Source organism: Erpetoichthys calabaricus, chromosome 6 (genome assembly GCF_900747795.2).
Source record: "Erpetoichthys calabaricus chromosome 6, fErpCal1.3, whole genome shotgun sequence".
Lineage (NCBI taxonomy): Eukaryota > Metazoa > Chordata > Cladistia > Polypteriformes > Polypteridae > Erpetoichthys > Erpetoichthys calabaricus.
In genome coordinates this window covers 76,378,101-76,395,792 of record NC_041399.2, presented here as the reverse complement: position 1 = coordinate 76,395,792, position 17,692 = coordinate 76,378,101, and the positions used below count along the sequence as shown (strand labels likewise).

Below are 17,692 nucleotides of genomic sequence, written 5' to 3'. Positions count from 1 at the left end.
TGCCCTGTGTTGGCTGGGATTGGCTCCAGCAGACCCCCGTGACCCTGTGTTCGGATTCAGCAGGTTGGAAAATGGATGGATGGATATTGTTTTATTAGGGCACTTCTCTTTTGATGTTATTCACATAGGCTTTATGCATATTTTATCCAGTTGAATCTGATAAATAAAAAAAAGACATGCAACTTACTACACAAACTTAATTAATTTATATTGGTACACTGTTTTTGATTTGTTCATTTCATACAGAGGTTAAGTATACTATAGAATAGTGCTGAATATATTTATATAAAAAACAAAAAAAAATTAATTAAAATTTCATTAGAAAATCACATTTTTAAGCTAACAGGTATAAATCTATTCATATATTGTAAAGAAATATTTCACTCAAAAATGTTCATTTTAATGTTACTTACCAGAAGTGTTTTGTAATGATGGCCAAGGAAAAATTTTAATCTCATGTTTTAATTGAGAATGGAGATAAAAAAATGTAACAGAATAATGCATGTGTTGAGTATTTTCTTTAAAGTTTCTCCTTCAATATGGAACATGTACAGCACATGCATTTTGTGACTAATTTGTCACTGGTTTTAAGTATGATTAAGTAAGTGGACATGACTTAAACAAGTCGAGATTTATTACTATTTTTATTTTACTGAAGATAACATCCATCCATCCATCCATTTTCCAACCCGCCGAATCCGAACACAGGGTCACGGGGGTCAGCTGGAGCCAATCCCAGCCAACACAGGGCACAAGGCAGGAACCAATCCTGGGCAGGGTGCCAACCCACCGCAGGACACACACAAACACACCCACACCCACACACCAAGCACACACTAGGGCCAATTTAGAATCGCCAATCCACCTAACCTGCATATCTTTGGACTGTGGGAGGAAACCGGAGCGCCCGGAGGAAACCCACGCAGACACGGGGAGAACATGCAAACGAAGATAACATTCTCAGTTCAAAATATTATAATGACACTGACAAACACATAGTAAACAACAGAAGAACTTAATTAAATGAGCATTGTAGTGAAAGGGTAATCTAACTACCTTTAGGAGTCCAATATCTATAAATACAACAGAATCATGATGTACATGGTATGAACTTGAAAAGAAAATGTAAGTGAAATACATTTTGGGAAATTAAATAAATAAAAATCAGAGGATGCACTTAGCTGAAAAAAGCAATGTCTTCTAGCAAAACTCAAGCACATTGCCATACTGCTAGAATTTGGCTTGATAATATAAAAAATATATATTAATATAAAAAAAAGTTTTAATTTCTCAATTGACTCACCTCAAAAACAAGTATATTTCAGACTTTCATCCCAATTCAGACTGATTTTCAATTTTCTTTTCAGGTTTCAAAGATGTTCAAAAAAATACCGATTGCTCACTTACTGTTGAATGCATGTAGAGTATGCTTGAGTTTGCCTTGAGTGGAATGGTAGCTCAACCAGGGTTAGTACTCACCTTCCATTTGAAGCAGCCAAGAAAGGCTCCAGTCCACCGCAACCATTTAGAAAATAGAAGAATTGATGCATTGAAAATGTATGTATGTATGTATGTATATAAAATGCAAAAATGTTTAAATCTGTACATGTTTCTTCTTGAGGTTGATTCTCAAAAGTTTTGGATTGTCCTCACTACAAAATCAGAGTAACTACAGTATGTAGTAATAGCCATTAAACCACATTTCCACATAAAGATATGCAATCTACATTACTCTGAATGTTTCAAACAGGACAAGCTGCAAGAATATACTGAGCCTCTACAAATTGTACAGAAATATTAAATGAGAAAAAATAGTGTTTCTGAAGACCAAGTTTTAACTTCAAATATTTTCTGGCAAAGTAATATCAAACTTATACCACAGCAGAACAAGTATCTTGCTATTAGCCTAGTCTGTGCTAAAAGAGGCTAAATTATACTTTTGGAGTTAATAAGGACTGTTTATTTATTTAATTATAAATAAAGGAAAATTAATTGGCAGTGGATACATATTTACTAAAAAAAAATAATCTGTCCCTTTAAAAACATTACATTTCACTTGCTGCAACATGAACCACAATATCAATTCATCTAATGCTTTCAAATTACCTGTTCGCCTAGTTCAAGAATTGAAGGGATTAAGAGTTCATCTTGGTTGAAGATAGGAACCAACACCCTGGACAGGATGCAGCTACAGCTAATTAACCTAAGTATTTACTATTCATTATTTTATTATTTTTCTCATGACCTTGCAGTGGACAAAGCAGGATCACAGAAAAAAATGATAAATAAAAACCATTCAGCTGAAATCATAAAAAAGTCAAGTTGTACTTCCAGTGTTGACATAAAGGATTCTAAATACTTGAACTTTCTAAACTAAGAAAATATATAGTTTTGTCCAGTGGTACTCGTTTGCCCAACATCATTATTCAGATACAGTCTATCCTTTGTCTTCCTCTGGTTTATTATCACTGTATCTGGAAACTCAAAATTACTTCAGTGAAGCCAACTCTAAACATATTTAAAGACACCAATCTGTAGTGGTAAAGTGCTCATTTTTCTGCATCTCCATTAAAGAACTTCAAACAGATTTTGTAATAGTAAAGTACACCAGTTGTTGATCAGGTGTAAATCTTTACACCCAGCCTGACATATTTGCAAGGCATGTAGACTAACAAGGCACATGGTCTCTATGGATCAGTCACTTTCTCAACATCAGTATTTTAGAGAAAAACAGAAAGACTAGACAGTATTCAGCTCTTCACTGAAGGCTGTTGACTACCTAAACACATCTTTAATCCTTGCTAAGAGACAATAATATGGGTGTCTTTTGCATAAAATATTATTTTAAAATTGTCTTCCTTGAAATGTGTCTGCAATAGTCAGCTACCCGCCAAATACCTCCTGGATAAACACATACTCTGTTTGAACTTGTATTTAATGCCTACTGTGTGCATCATCTCTAGATTTGAACATTAAAACAATTTTGACAAGCATAAGACCATTCAAACGAGCAAAGCTTGCTAATCCTATGCACCAAATTTCTCCAAAATAACTTCTAGTCAAGTTTTGAGGATTCCACGTGTCTATGGTTCTCTGTTTTGAAAAAAGACAATCTAACGTTTGTGTGAAATTAACGAATTTACATTTATGTTCCAATGTTCCACTCACTTCATCCCAAGCAGAGGCTAGAGAGATTCTGATGATAATCCCAGTAGCAGCATCTGCAAAGGGGAGCACTATACAGTGTTTCCAGGTACACATCTTGTGGTTATAGGTTATAAGGTCTGTTTTCCGTATTACATGTGTCTTCAATTGGGCATTTTCAGTTCTCCCATGTAAGGTTATTCATGTTTAGGCTTGGATTCTTTATTTTCCTGTACTGAAATTAATTGTGTTGCATTCAAAGTAGCTTTGAAGTTACCAGCATTTTTGGTTAATACTGCTATTTATAATTAATGGTATTTGATAATTCGTATTCTGAGATTTTTCAGGTAACAACAAAATGTTTAAGGTAAGCTTGCAATATTCACTAATCATTGCAGTGGAGAGTGCTGAGATGTTGCATGTCGATCAGTACATGCAAATAAGAATTCCACTGTACACGTGATGACAATGCCTCTGTTTAAGTTCATAATTTAGCATGAAGCTTAAGAAATTCAAATTCCTTAGAGACAACTACCATGTTGTGTTGATTTGTTTATGCTAACCAAACACAAACTGTATTGTACTGTTTTACTGACTGTTTTATAGTTTGTTTGTTCATGTATATGTGTGTATATTTTGTATGGTTTAGAAATTTGCTGTTGATGATCTGAAGCTGTAAAGCTGTGCATATAGTCTGAACCTATAATCAGTGAAGAGAGCTACACAAAAATAAACTGAATTCAACTCAGTTGATTATGAAGAAAAGTCAGTTAGCTAATTTAATTTAGCGTAAAATACTAAAAGTACATTTTTAGGTCAGAAGTATCATTATGCTTCATTTACATTGGGTATCGTTGAGTATTCCAATTTTCTTCATATGTTCCCAAAAATGTGCAGGTAAGTTAAATTGGCAACTCTAAGCTAGTCATTGTGTGACTGTGAGTATAGGTATGTGCATGAGTGGGCTCTGAAATGGACTGGCACCCTGTCCAGGGCTGTTCTTTCATCACTTACACAACCTTGAATTGGATTAATCAGGGTTGAGAATGACCGACTGCTTGACAGTAAATGAATGGATAAATGATTACAGTACTGTGTGCAGGCTGGCATCTAAGGATGGCTCTAACCTTTTGTACAGTGCAGTCTGGATAGGTTCAGAAACAATAAAACAAATAAGTGAGATGGATATAATTACTGCTTTTATGCTACTATACGACAGGCTGGGTTTTCAATCAGAGATACATTCTGTCTTATACCAAATGCAAAGAAATATTACGGCTTTAATTAAAGTCAATGTGGATAAACAAGATAAGTTTGGAGAGTTATGTCACGTGAAGAACTACAACTAATTTCAATAAGACACTAAAGCTATTCCCACATACAGCAAATTCTGAGAATAAGCTGCTGAAAATTATTTGAGCTTTTCATTATACTTTAGCTTTTGCAATTGTGGGTTCATCATGTGGTGCCAGCAATAGTATGTATTTATGCTATTGTTGAACACCCAGGAGCGGTAGTTCCCAAATAACTTAATATGTGCACCTTTGGAATTTATGAAAAACACAGTGCACAGGAAGAAAGAAGAATAGTTAGAAAGAACATTCAAACTCCACATAGAAGGCTATAATTGGTACCCATTCTCTTGACATTGTGAAGCAGGAGGCCGTGTCACTGTAAAATCTTTTATTTCAGTACCAGTTACATGGTTTAAAACTGCTTAACTATTCACATTAAAAGTTGCCTGCATGCTTGTCTGAATCTACGTGAGGCTTCAACTTCATTAGTATTAGTGAAATGTACTAGGGAATTAGAAAAGAAAAAGAAACATCATGTCTGTCTTATTAGGAACAAACTTCATGTTTATAACATTTAAGCAACTTGAAGTTACAATTGGAGTTACCTTAAAAACAGAGCTAATATTGCACCAAGGAAAGTGCTTGCAATTCATTTCACATGTAGTATTATGTTGTACTAAATGCACTTCATATACAACAGTGGCATGCAGAGATCTAGGATATCACTTCAACTTTAGCATTGTTACTTTGCCTGAAGACTCAGAATTCCCAGACTGTGCTGTAACTGCGTGAATACCAATTTCATTGTAGAGGGTGTCAAAAAGCAGTTTTCTGTTAATTGAAATAAACACTTTCTAACTGTGGTCTGCAAAATCAACTTAACTAAGTCATACAATATGAAGTGCAAGCAGTCCTCACAATATTCCTCCAGTAAAAAAATCTATAATGATGAGGAAAATTATCACATAAGGCAGCACAACTTAGTTACACATGCATTCCCAACCATCATTATTCAGGTGACTTTCTTTATCTATTGAATTTCTGTGAGGATTTAGTTATCTTTCAATTAATTTCTAACTTAATGGAAAACAATTTAGGGTGATAAGGAGCAAGAGGTTCTCCTTGCAGCAGTTAGGGCAAAACAAGAACCAACCCTGAATCAGCCCTTATACATTTCCTCTAACATGATGCCATTAAGCAAGCCTCGATGATAACTTGGAAAAAGTCAAACTGTAAACAATCTCAAAAGAAAGCATCTCTTGAGTGAATAATAATGTAATTCATAGGTTGGAGACTGTAAATTTGTCCATTACAAGCGGGAGTGTTTGCCTATGTGTGCCGTAAAATGGACTGATGTCCATTCCAGAAGTGGTTCCTGTCTTATGTTTGATAATGTTAAGGTAAGCTGCAGCTCCTTGTCACCCTGAATTTGGATAAAGAAGGTTCAATAAATGGATGTAGAAAAGAAAGTGAATTGTCAATTACTGCTTCAACTGTAGTACATGAAATTAACACACAAAACAGGCTCTTATACATATGTTTTGCCTTGCACGTTTGCACACATTACACTAGGCTACACTATGTTACATTGACAAAAATGGTTTCTTATCTTCTGCTTGTGCACTGACAAGCTGTAAAAATGTTTATTGAATATTGTCAGCAATTATTTACAACCAAACATTAGCTTAAATATTGTTCAATAGTGATCTGATGTCTAAGACAGTGCTAGGTTCTGCCTTCAGGATAGGCATTATAAAATAGAGAGGACAGAGAGGTTAGGAGCCCGCACTGATACAGCACATTGCCGCACCCACCACATGACAAACCGATTTAGGATCCCAGATTAGGACCTGAGCGCAACAGGTGACACCTCAGCACCACACTAGTTTAGATGAAATGGAACCAATGTGAGGTTTTTCATGGTGGCTGGAGGATTTCCCTGCAGGTTGAAGAGCGTACATGCAGGGCTGGATGCAGATTAACTTCATACCTAGGACGGAGCAATTGCAGGTTAAGGGCCATGCTCAAAGGTCCAATGAAGTAGAGTCACTTTTGGTGTTCATGGGATTCGAATCGGTAACCTTCCGATTGCCAGTGCAAATCCCTAGCCTCAGAGACCACTACTCTGCCCATATTATTAATTAATTAATCAATCAATTAATTAATTATAACATAGGTGGGTTAAAAAGTTTTGAGGGGTGGACTGATGAATCTCTGGATAATATTCACGCCACAAGAGCTAAATGACCATTTAAGACAGAAAACAGTATGGTTCTGAGTTTCCCAATGCTAATGTTGATTAACAAAAGGGATTGTGGAAGTCAATTGATGATATATGAGTCAAAAAAGCAAGGTGGAACAATAAATTGCATCTGTAAGGAGATTACATGCATCATACTCTTTATTAAATTGTTCATCTCTTTTAGCTTTTACAAAAGCTATTTTGTAAAGCCATGGGTCAAATTAATTAATGAATTTGCTAATTTCAGTTTAAGGTTCATGCTAAGCAGAAAAGGTACTAACCTAACATGGCCAGATTTTGTAAGAGATTTTTTTTACTTGGAAAAATAAGCTGTGTTTGTGATAAAATTTTAAATATATACAGTATATAAACATATATACATGTTTATATAATAGATATTAAAATTATATATAATATATAATTTAATAAAGTGACTTCCACTTAAATACATTTATACATTTTTCTTTTTCATCTTCAACCACTTCAAGCAGAAAAAATGTAACCAAAATAAAGCTGTTTTGCTTATTTATATAGGGTGCAGAAAAAAAGGTAAATGACACAGAGTTGTCCACATCTGACATGGATAAAGAAGAATGCAACAAGATTTATTAAGAGCAGACAGCATTTCATGTAAGTCACTTTGTCTATTCTAAGATCATAAAGTTTGAATCTCCCACATTCCTTCTAACCGCCTTCCTTTAATCTATTGCAGACATTACCTCGGGGTCAACAATAGCATGACAAAACCATGGTTTAGGGTTACAGTCTGCTGAGGTATTTAGGGCTTAAATCAAGAGGAAAAATGGTCTAAAATAAGTAAGCTACTTGAACAAGGCAATAAAAAGAAAATTCCAAACTGCAAAAAGATTATCAAAATCAATTTTTCTTAAAGTGTATGACGATTACAAAAATGAAATTCTTGCAGGTATGAAATCATCTTACACACGAAGTGTCCCAAAAAGATTACGTAAAATCTTAATGTATCACTTCATAATTGTGATAAACCTCTGCAAAGTATGGAGTTTAAAAGATAAAATTAAGTTAGGAACATGAAAACAACACAGTATTTACCTACTTTTTTTAGTGGAAGTTTGATTCCACAAATGTATGTTAAGTATATGATGCTACACTTAATATTTTAATTATCTCTTTTATTACATGAGATTCAAAGTAAATATTGAAATAAATAAAAAACTTAATGATCACTTCCCAGTTTGTTATGAATGCTAAATAAAGATAAGAATTGCTCCCCAACATAAATTATAAGACTTTTCATACCATATTTCTTCACTGTATTGGAAACACAGGCAGGCAAAGGCCAGCTCTGCTTTTCAAAAGGGCATGACATGAGTAATTTAAAGTCTAGACAAGCTTCATTACTCAGAGAAATGGGGACATTGATTGCTTGTATTGCTTATTAATATTAAGTTAACCAAAAATGCAACTGACCTCCTCAATAAAAAAACAATGGTTAACTCTGAAAATAAACAAAAAACAAGGAAAAGATTATTTTTACTCTGAAATACAAGCTATTGAAATAATGAATGGTGTTCTTATGAGGTATTAAGTCTATGTAGGTATGCAAGGTCATTTTTTCAGGGAGGACTTTTAATAACAAACCCACATAAAAGGGTTAATACCCAGTTAAGCAGCATAGTAGGACATTACTCTGATGTGACAGCAGATAATCTACTGCTGCTTTAAACACCCTCTGGCACTTCTGGATTTAATAACAAACTGAATATCCAAAGAGTTTAGGAATTCTTTCAACAATGCAGCTGCTTTGTAAGAACAACTCATCACACAGAAAGACTACAGAGTTTAAAGACACAAGTATCCAACAGGACGTACTGGTAAGTTCCCAGCAGAGATGCAAGGGCTTTGAAGGAACGAAACACAGCAGTTAAACAAACAAAACAGTAAGGATCCAATATGGTAAATATCAGTCATTGGTTTTGTCAGGTGTTAAAACATAAATAAATCTGTAATTAGAACCACACAAAGCCATAAGCTTTTAGGTGAATTTACTGGACTAAATTCATGCAAGGAAGAAACATTTTAAAAAATAAAGAAATCTAAAGTATTACTTGAGTTGGACACAAATAAATACTGTATATGTATATATATGAAAAACATTCAAACAAATAAGTACATTAAATAGTGAATTTTATGCATGCATTTATTTTCTAACCCACTTATCCTAGTGTGGGGTTTTGGATTTAAGTATTACACAATTATGAAGGACCTTGTTCTCGTTATTGAGTGATCTGTAATGCCTCTTAAAATAAGAGGAAAAGTTGAAATGGTGTTTTCAATACAAGAAACAGTACTGTGTATCATATCCATGTATGTATTTTAGTGCACTTTGGTCTCCTCAGGCTCAAACTCTTGGACAACACTCACAAGCAGATCTGCTTAGACACTGCCTCATTCAGCACAAACTTAAATGTTCATTGATTAATGTTCCAGCTGTATCAGGTGTAGTGCAGAGATTACATGGACAGAGCATCACTTCACTAGTAAGCAAACTGGCACACATACACATAGCCATAGCATAGCATCTCAATTTCATTTAATCTGATTCAGGGCCACAGCAAACAGAGCTTGACCATCAGATGTAAGGATGGAATCACCTGCATGAAGAAGTTGTCCATGACAGGACTCACTCACACATACACCAATATAGACACAATTTAGAGTGAGCAGTTAACCTGAAACGTACATCCCTGACCATGTAGGTGGAAAAACAATATATTAGGAGAAACACTTATGGAAATAAATAGTAACCTTTCAGAAATTAAGTTATGCATAAACACAATTAGATAGACTGGCAAATAAAAATTTGTAATAATCAGATATCACTCTCTATCTGTCAGTTTAACACTCTGCCTTGAAACATTCCAATGGCAGCAGTCCGTAAAACATGCATACAGGCAACACATTTTTTACGCTTCTAGATTAACATGCGATGAAACCATTATACTGAACACAAAGCTGAATTTAAAACATAAAGAAAAAGATTCTGAGTCCTGAATAGACTCACTGGAAAAATGTCTACACACTCTTTAATCCTGAGGAGCCAGTAGTAAAAAGGGCTTACAGAGGTTATAGACAGGGATTCATACAAGAGGCTTTGTATTAGTTTTATAGGCTATTTTTAATTTTATAATATCACTGCCAGTAAATCATTTTCCCACTTTGATGTCTGGTTTAATAATGAGCAGAGTCTTCATGGTGGTGACAGAGTTGCACAAAACACTTATTCATATAGCTTCACCTGCAGAGTGCTGAAGAGAAACAACCATACTAATTAAAATAGCTAGAATGGTTTGTCTTTGTTGAAACACATAAAATGAACCTTGCGATATAAAGTGTATTTATAAACGAATACCAGAAATTTAAAAAATAAAAAAGATAAAATGTCCCTCATATATAGGGTTTCAACATCCTTCGTAATAAAGCTCCACTGCCAGTATCTCACAGTGTGTATCACAGTAGGATTAGTATGCAAAGAATTCTCTCTACAGAGAATTCTGTCAGTATTTACCATATATTGAGATACTGAAATGTCCACAGATGCACATGCCTATATCTATGGTATTCAACTGATACAATTTGCAGTTACATTCAGAAAAAAGATGGATTATTAAAATGGATATTGGATATAATGTCTTCAATGAGAGGAAAATATCACTTTACATTTTAATCTATTAAAGTAATAAGGTAAACCAACTTTAAAACTACAGTGAGAAATGGCATAATAAAAAACTAAATAGTAACTGTATGAAAATGTGTTTAAATAAACAAGATGCTTTGACAAGTCATTTGCAACCAACATAAAATTACAATTATCATGGTACGAGATATAAAACCATGTATCTATTACTTAACTCATTCATCCATTTACTCAGCTAAGTGTCATGAGGAGCTGGAACCTATCCTCTCAGCATGGAAACATGTCAAGAACAAACACTGGAAAGAAAACTCTTTTACACATGGCCACATTCACAATGGAACAATTTAAAGTTAGTAATCAACTTAACCTGCAAACCTTTGAGATGTGGGAGGAAGATAACCATGCAGACAACAGAGGAGCATGCAAACTGAAATCCAGGACTCTGGCAAAGGGTAACAATTCTACAATATTTTGTCATGACAAATAACTTAATTTGAAATGTGTGCAAGATGGTTACAAGTGAAGTTATTTTATTGACTTGTATGGTTTATACATCACAGTACTTCACACGTTTTAGGTGTTTAACGCATAATGTCTCCACAGTAAGGAAAGTCTTCATTTTTCACTGACTAAGGAGGTCATAAAACATTATTCATAAATTAGAAATTGTTCATGCTGAAGGGTGAAGATGGGGCTTCCTGCCACTGTAGAGGAAATTGATCACATTTGGTTTTCAACAGCTGGTAACTCTTAGAAGTGCAAAATAGCAGACAAACATCATGGAGGGCTTACCTAGGCAAGTGCAATTTGTTGCTGATTCAAAATCTGCTGCCACATAAAAAAGGAATATCTAGTTAAAAGGTAACTGTGTTTTCTTTAGTAAATTCAGAAATGCCCAGCTGAGTAGCATTTTGGTTAGCAGTGGTGTAAAAAAGCTCCAGAGATCTATATTGTGTTACTAGTCTAGGCATTATTTGTGTGAAAATATTCATAATCCTCATTTCTGCATTGTTTTTTTCTCTTTTCCTCCAGAATCCCAAATTCATGCATCTGACTTATTGGTTATCCAGTAAGAACAAGTATTTTTAACAGTTAACTACTTGCGCTGGTATATTTTGTACACCAATCTCAGTTATTTTTGTCCAATGTCCTTTTAATTGAACCTACCGGCAGCATCAGCCATCTAACCTCAGCTTGATTCACTACAAGTAGAGTGTTGCAATGGTTTCCCTCCAGTGTGCCCCAGCCAGTTCCATATGGTGCATTTGGCATACCGTGCAAGTACTTATGAGATGAGACATGGTGCGAGTAGTTAAGGGTTAAGTTACACAAGGCTGACTGGTCCCAGCTATGGTTGATTTCTACCTTGAATTTAATGCTATCAGGAGAGGTCCTAGCACTCAACAACCCTGGGCCAAAAGATGGTGATCAGTGTTACTGGGACACCGATCCAGTGTCCCAGGCTTGAGTCATGTAGACAGAAGCAGTCTTTGTGGTGCTGTCATATTCTCTCAATGTCTTTCTGAATTCTCCTGCATCATTTTAATTGTTGGCACTAAATTGTTCTTATGTGAGTGTGAGTATGACTGTAGTCTGGAGTGAACTGGAACCCCCAACTGGGGTTCATCCCTGCCTTGTACACAAGACTTCTGACATAAACTCTGGATCAACAGAATACCGACAGTGAAACAAATACACAAAGTAAATAAAAACATGTTGACTAATAACAAGAAAAAGGAAACAAGTGTATAACTAGGGTAGGAAAGTGTCTGAATGTCTTTTTGCACTTGGACAGTGAGTTCCTTACACTGTAATTATGATGTCAGTTTAAATTCAAATGCGAAGTAATATAGTTTAATGTCTGTAAAATGATGGATTGTAAAACTGTAGGTACAGTAGGTTAATTCTAAACATAGAAGTGGTTTATGATAAATGTTCAGATGCATTTATTCAATATTAATGTAACACACTGCTTCATTTTGAAAAATGCAATTAGCCTTATTTGCCTTGTTTAGCCTAATCAAGTTATCAACTAGATGTCTCAATGTCTGTGAGATGGAAAGTGCCTTGTACCAGGGTATAGACATAAACAAACATTTACCAACTATCCCTACTTCATCCCCCAAAACACTGACTGATACAGAAAGGATAAAGAAAAGTCAGGAACAACAGATAACATTTAACTTTTTATCTATTTTACAGTTTCTGTTCAGTGATCAAAATGGCTCAGAATCTCTTTTAACTTTTTAACATAACCTGTTAACAAAAAATACTTTTCATTCACTAACAGAATTTATTATACTATTGTGTTGCATGATTGCATTACAGTACATGTATTCTGCAGTACATTATCAAATCACAAGGCTATTTCGTCTATTACAAATTTATTGCGTATGCACACAATTCATAAATTAAAGAGTTTCTCCATATCTACCATAATGATTGTACTTAAAGCAGTGCAACAACTTTTATTGTCGTTTTCCTATAGGGTCCCTTTTTCAAGTGATTAATTCCATACTATAAAATTGCATAACAAGATAGACTCCTGTTTCCCAATACATAATCTATTAATAATCCCGATGTGGATAAGTCTGTTACAAATGGATAGGCGGATAACGAATGAACTGTAACTGAAGAACATGGTTGAGTTTTAGGGAGTGCAAAACAACGTTTTCACAAATTCTTGTGCAGCAGGTTTTTATTTCTGACAGAGAAACTAACTTCACGAGATGCACTGTCGAATCATACATCGCAAACAGTAGCTACAATGAACTCATTATTCCACCATCACACTGCAAATAAAAACATACCGACTACTTAATTACAGTGGTATGATCGTCCCTGCTGTCTCAGCTCGGCCACCCTCTAAACTCCCACTGTGTGGCAAAAGCGCCCCTTCCGCAATGCATGTGTGTGGCTTTGTGATTCATGCGTATTTAAAGGAAAATCAGCTAAGAAGTATGCGAAGATGGGTGTTCTTTGAATTACTTGAAATTTTACATTTTATGTCTTCTGCATCTCTCACGTCTCAATGTGTCTACTGTATGTGTAAATTGATCGTTCCTTTCCTGTATTCATTTTCCAACGAGTTGCTTCTAATGCACATTAAAAATCGGCGCTCACTTTGTAAATTTGAGTTGAGATTCTGAAGAAACACAATTTGTGGGGCTGATTTCAGCTCAGTATTCTAGTAACTCGTATCATCTTATGTGGGAAGAATGCGTGGGACTTAAGCAGCCCAGATAAGAATGAATGAAGAAAAAAAATTGTGCTTAATGTGATGCTGGGACTTCGTAATTGCCCTCTTTAAATGGAATCAATAAACCCCACACAAGAACGAGAAAATGGATATTTAATGCCTTGCCAACATCACGATTTAACAGATATCAGCAGTTCTTTTCAGCAGACTAGTAACTCTCCTCCCCTCCAAGTATTTCAGTGTCTGTTTAGTACATACAACATAAATTTTATAATGCACAAATATATATATATATATATATATATATATATATATATATATATATCTTTAAATAAAAGACTGCATTTTCCTTTGCGAAATACAAGTATCACAGAATTTCAACAGTTACGAAAATCAGATTACAACAACGTGATGGGGACCTTTGTGAATTTCGGCTAATTTAAATAAACTTCAAAATGTACAGTTATGTAAAGATATTTGTAATTGAATAGAAATGCGTTCTCCTCTCACCTTTTTGTTGACTTTTCACAACTGAAGCCCACAAAAATACAATTAAACATGCGACTTTCATCTTTTGTATCTATCAAAGTTTCAGTCCTTCGATCTGTAACCCGGCAGGTGACAATAATGATGCTTTTTTTCAGCTTCTAGTCTTGCTCCTTCTTGTTCCCAGTTTCAGTCGCTTTTCCTTCTTTTTTCACATTTACCCGTTCAATAACTCTTCCTAGACTCCCCCTCTCTCTCGCTCTCCCCTACCTCGTCCCATTCAAATGGCACTTTTGTCTACTACTGTATGCTTGCAGAGTCAGATCCTCGATTCACTTTGTCCCGCTACAAACTTGCAGGCTCCGGCCTGTCCCATTCGGAGAGAGGAGGGGTGCAAGGTTTTGAATGCGATGACGTGAAACTTAAGAGAAAAAGAAAAAAAAAACACATTAGTTCTAATTCCATATTTAACACAATATAATACGCATTATTTCAGATATAATATAAGTTCCTATTTCAAAAACAGGAGAAAAAATCTGGGTTGCATTTGGTACGAGCCACACTCCACTGAGGGACAATAAAACGAGGATTGTAAAGGTAGGGGGAATTTGGTCGGCGATGTGCGATTGTGAGTTTTGCTTACGCAGCACTTTGAAAAACTTGTCACATACTACGGAGTAATTGTCTAGAAAGTAAGGTGATATCAAACACATAAACCGATATTCAAATTCAGCTTTCAGAGATTAAAACAAATTACCCCTCGATAAAAAATTAATGAAACTTACTCGAGCACTGAATAAACGGCTACCTTTTATTTCTACTGCATGAATAACCTGACATATTTAAGTTGTGAAACTTATATATATATACAGTATTTATTTATCTTGATTCTCTCACAAAATTTTATTTTCTACATCTTTTATCTGTGTATGGATATTTATAAATCGAACTACACATGTCTGAAATATGCTTTTTAAATTGAGTTTAACATATCAGAATCGTTATAGGATGATGCAGTGGCCAATGAGTGTGTGGAATTTGCACATTCTGTTATGCCTTTGTCTGCATTTGTTTTCTCATGGTACTTTGGCTTTCTTCCCAAATCTCAAAGATGTACTTAACTGGTAGCTGTAAACTATTCCATTACGAATGAGATCAGTTGAGTGTGCTTTGCTATCTTCTAAACCCGATGCTTATGATTCTTGTGCTGAATTAAATGGGTTTAAACTGTTATATATTTCAACCACCTCTAAAGTAAACAATATTTAATATCTGCAGTTTATTAATGACAGGAATATATGGAAAATGCTCAGTATTGCAGTCTGTAGAGAATTCTGTAATAATAATAAATAATAATCTTTACATTTATATAGAACTTTTCTCACTCCACTAGGGAGTGGGTTGCCACTTCAACCACCACTAATGTAATTTATATTGAAAATATATTTGCATTCTTTGAAAACTATAAATCAAATATAACCTCATCAAAACATTTCTTTGCACTTGGAGACTTTGTCAACTTTCATTACATTTCCTCACTCTGTTGTTGAAAATATACTTTCTAGCAGCCATAAAGATACTGGTAACATCTCCAGATTATACCAGTATTTTAAAAGTCTTGATAATCTGATGCAGCACAGGGAACTGACCCATCCAAACATGTAAGAAAATAAATCCATCTATTTGTCTTTTTTCTAAATTTTCTTATTCATTAGAAGAGGTCATTCTGGCTGCACCAGACACAAAGCAGTGGCAAAACTTACATGTAATGTTTGATTTAATCACTATGTTTGATGGTTGTGTCACAGCCACTGCTTGGTATCTCTTTCTGATTCTTATTGTACGGAGAGATGAACAACTGAGCTGTAGCATATTTCCACTTTGGGAATGCAAGCTGTCAATAACTAAGAAATAATGAAAGGGCAAAATGATATTAAAAAACAAAGTACAATCCATTTGTGTTATTTTCCATAGATTTACAGCACAGGTCACCATTGTCTTCTGTTAATTTATACACTTTCTTTTCTCCTTTCTGCAAGAAAACATTAGTTTTTTTTTTCTGCTACCGCTGCAAAATTTATGGAGTAAGTGACATATGCAAAAAAATATCTTTTTTTGCGTGGAGGATTCCTTTATTTATTATAATAATTTATTTCAAACCATCCAGGTTAACACTGTAAGTGGCAATACGGTCATTTGATTCCTGATTCACTGTGTCACATTTTTTGTGAATGTCCCCTGCTGAGGCTTTACTAGAATAAAATGTTTGCTTCTTTACCAGACAGTTTTCTGATTACAGTAAACCCTAACCATATAAGAGCACTGTTTTGGTTAATATATAATGAGACATTATTGCTTAATGAATGATCTGTTGTAATAACTAACATGACACTGCTGACATGCTAACTTGCTTGCTTAATTGTAAATAGTTCAAATAGTTAATTAATTGATTGTGCGCAATAAACTAAAAACTGATTCAGTAAATACATATACACATGTGCATTTATATGCACATATTTTTATCTTTTCCCAGCATACTTTTCTCCACTGAGATAGTACAATATCTAAGCTTTTAAAGTAATATTTTACAAAAGTCCTTTTTCATACCTGACCAAATCCTCTGTATGGTTAAAGGTCAAGTTATTTTGCATTAAACATTTGGGCATACCATTCAGTAAAACCTACCTCCTGCATCTGTTTCTGAAACTCACTTACTCTTCAATGATGAGTCAACTTTCTTTATTGCTTTCCTATAACACCTCACTTGCCCCAGATAATGACATTTGTTCAGCAGTTGCCTCTAATCACTCAGTCTTTTATTTGCGTCTTTTTTAGTGAGTCATGAGTTAAAGCATTTTACAAAGAAAACAAAGATAAATCAAAGAATGACAGTCAAGGCATACTGTACATGGAATGCAATGTATTGCAGGTATAAAAGCAATTGAATACAATCGAATGCTATGCATCAAAAGTGCAAGAGCAGATAGAAATAATAATAATAAAATATAAACATAATAATATCCTTCTATTAATTTAATGAACGTTTGATTTCAGCTGGTATTCTTTCAAAAAAAATGTCTTTAGCAACCAGACCATATCCTGGTAGCTTTGGTTGCAAGGCAAAAACCACCACTGAATTGGAGAGCAGTCCATCATTGAGCACAGACAAATCCAGCCAATTCTGAGATGCTGTATGGCCTGTCTCACACCAGGGTATCCAGAGAAAAAGCCCACATACTGTAAGTATAGGACTCAAACAGATAGTGGCTGAAATGGGATTTGAAACCAGAACTCTAGAATATGTGTGGCAGCAGGGCTAACCATTATGCTGCTAAAATGTGCAAGTATGAATGTAACCATCCACTACCTATAACCACTTACTAAAATTAAGGGTGCATATGCATGTCCCCAGGCTTTCTCTGACCATCAAAGTGCTTACAGAAATGCACTAACTGCAGCCAAGAACACACATTATGGCAGAATAATAGAAAGTGGCCTTGATAACCCGAGGGTTTTGTCCTCTGTAGTTAATAAACTACTTCAACCTGCATTTGGCCTAATTACCTCCTCTACTGAAGTTTGCGAAACATTTGCACACTTTTTCCATAATAGAATTAAAAACCTAAATAACTCAGCTAATAGGAACCCAT

General features: G+C 34.8%; 1 protein-coding gene across 1 annotated transcript in view; it reads right to left on the bottom strand.

Moving 5' to 3' along the window:
• lama1 (laminin, alpha 1) overlaps positions 1–14,403 on the bottom strand; it is a 200,034-nt gene extending 185,631 nt beyond the window's left edge. Inside the window, exon 1 of the mRNA XM_051928752.1 lies at positions 14,067–14,403. Coding sequence (XP_051784712.1) covers positions 14,067–14,127 — 61 coding nt within the window. The 5' untranslated portion in view covers positions 14,128–14,403. The remainder of the gene's footprint in view (positions 1–14,066) is intronic.
• Positions 14,404–17,692: the final 3,289 nt, after the last annotated feature.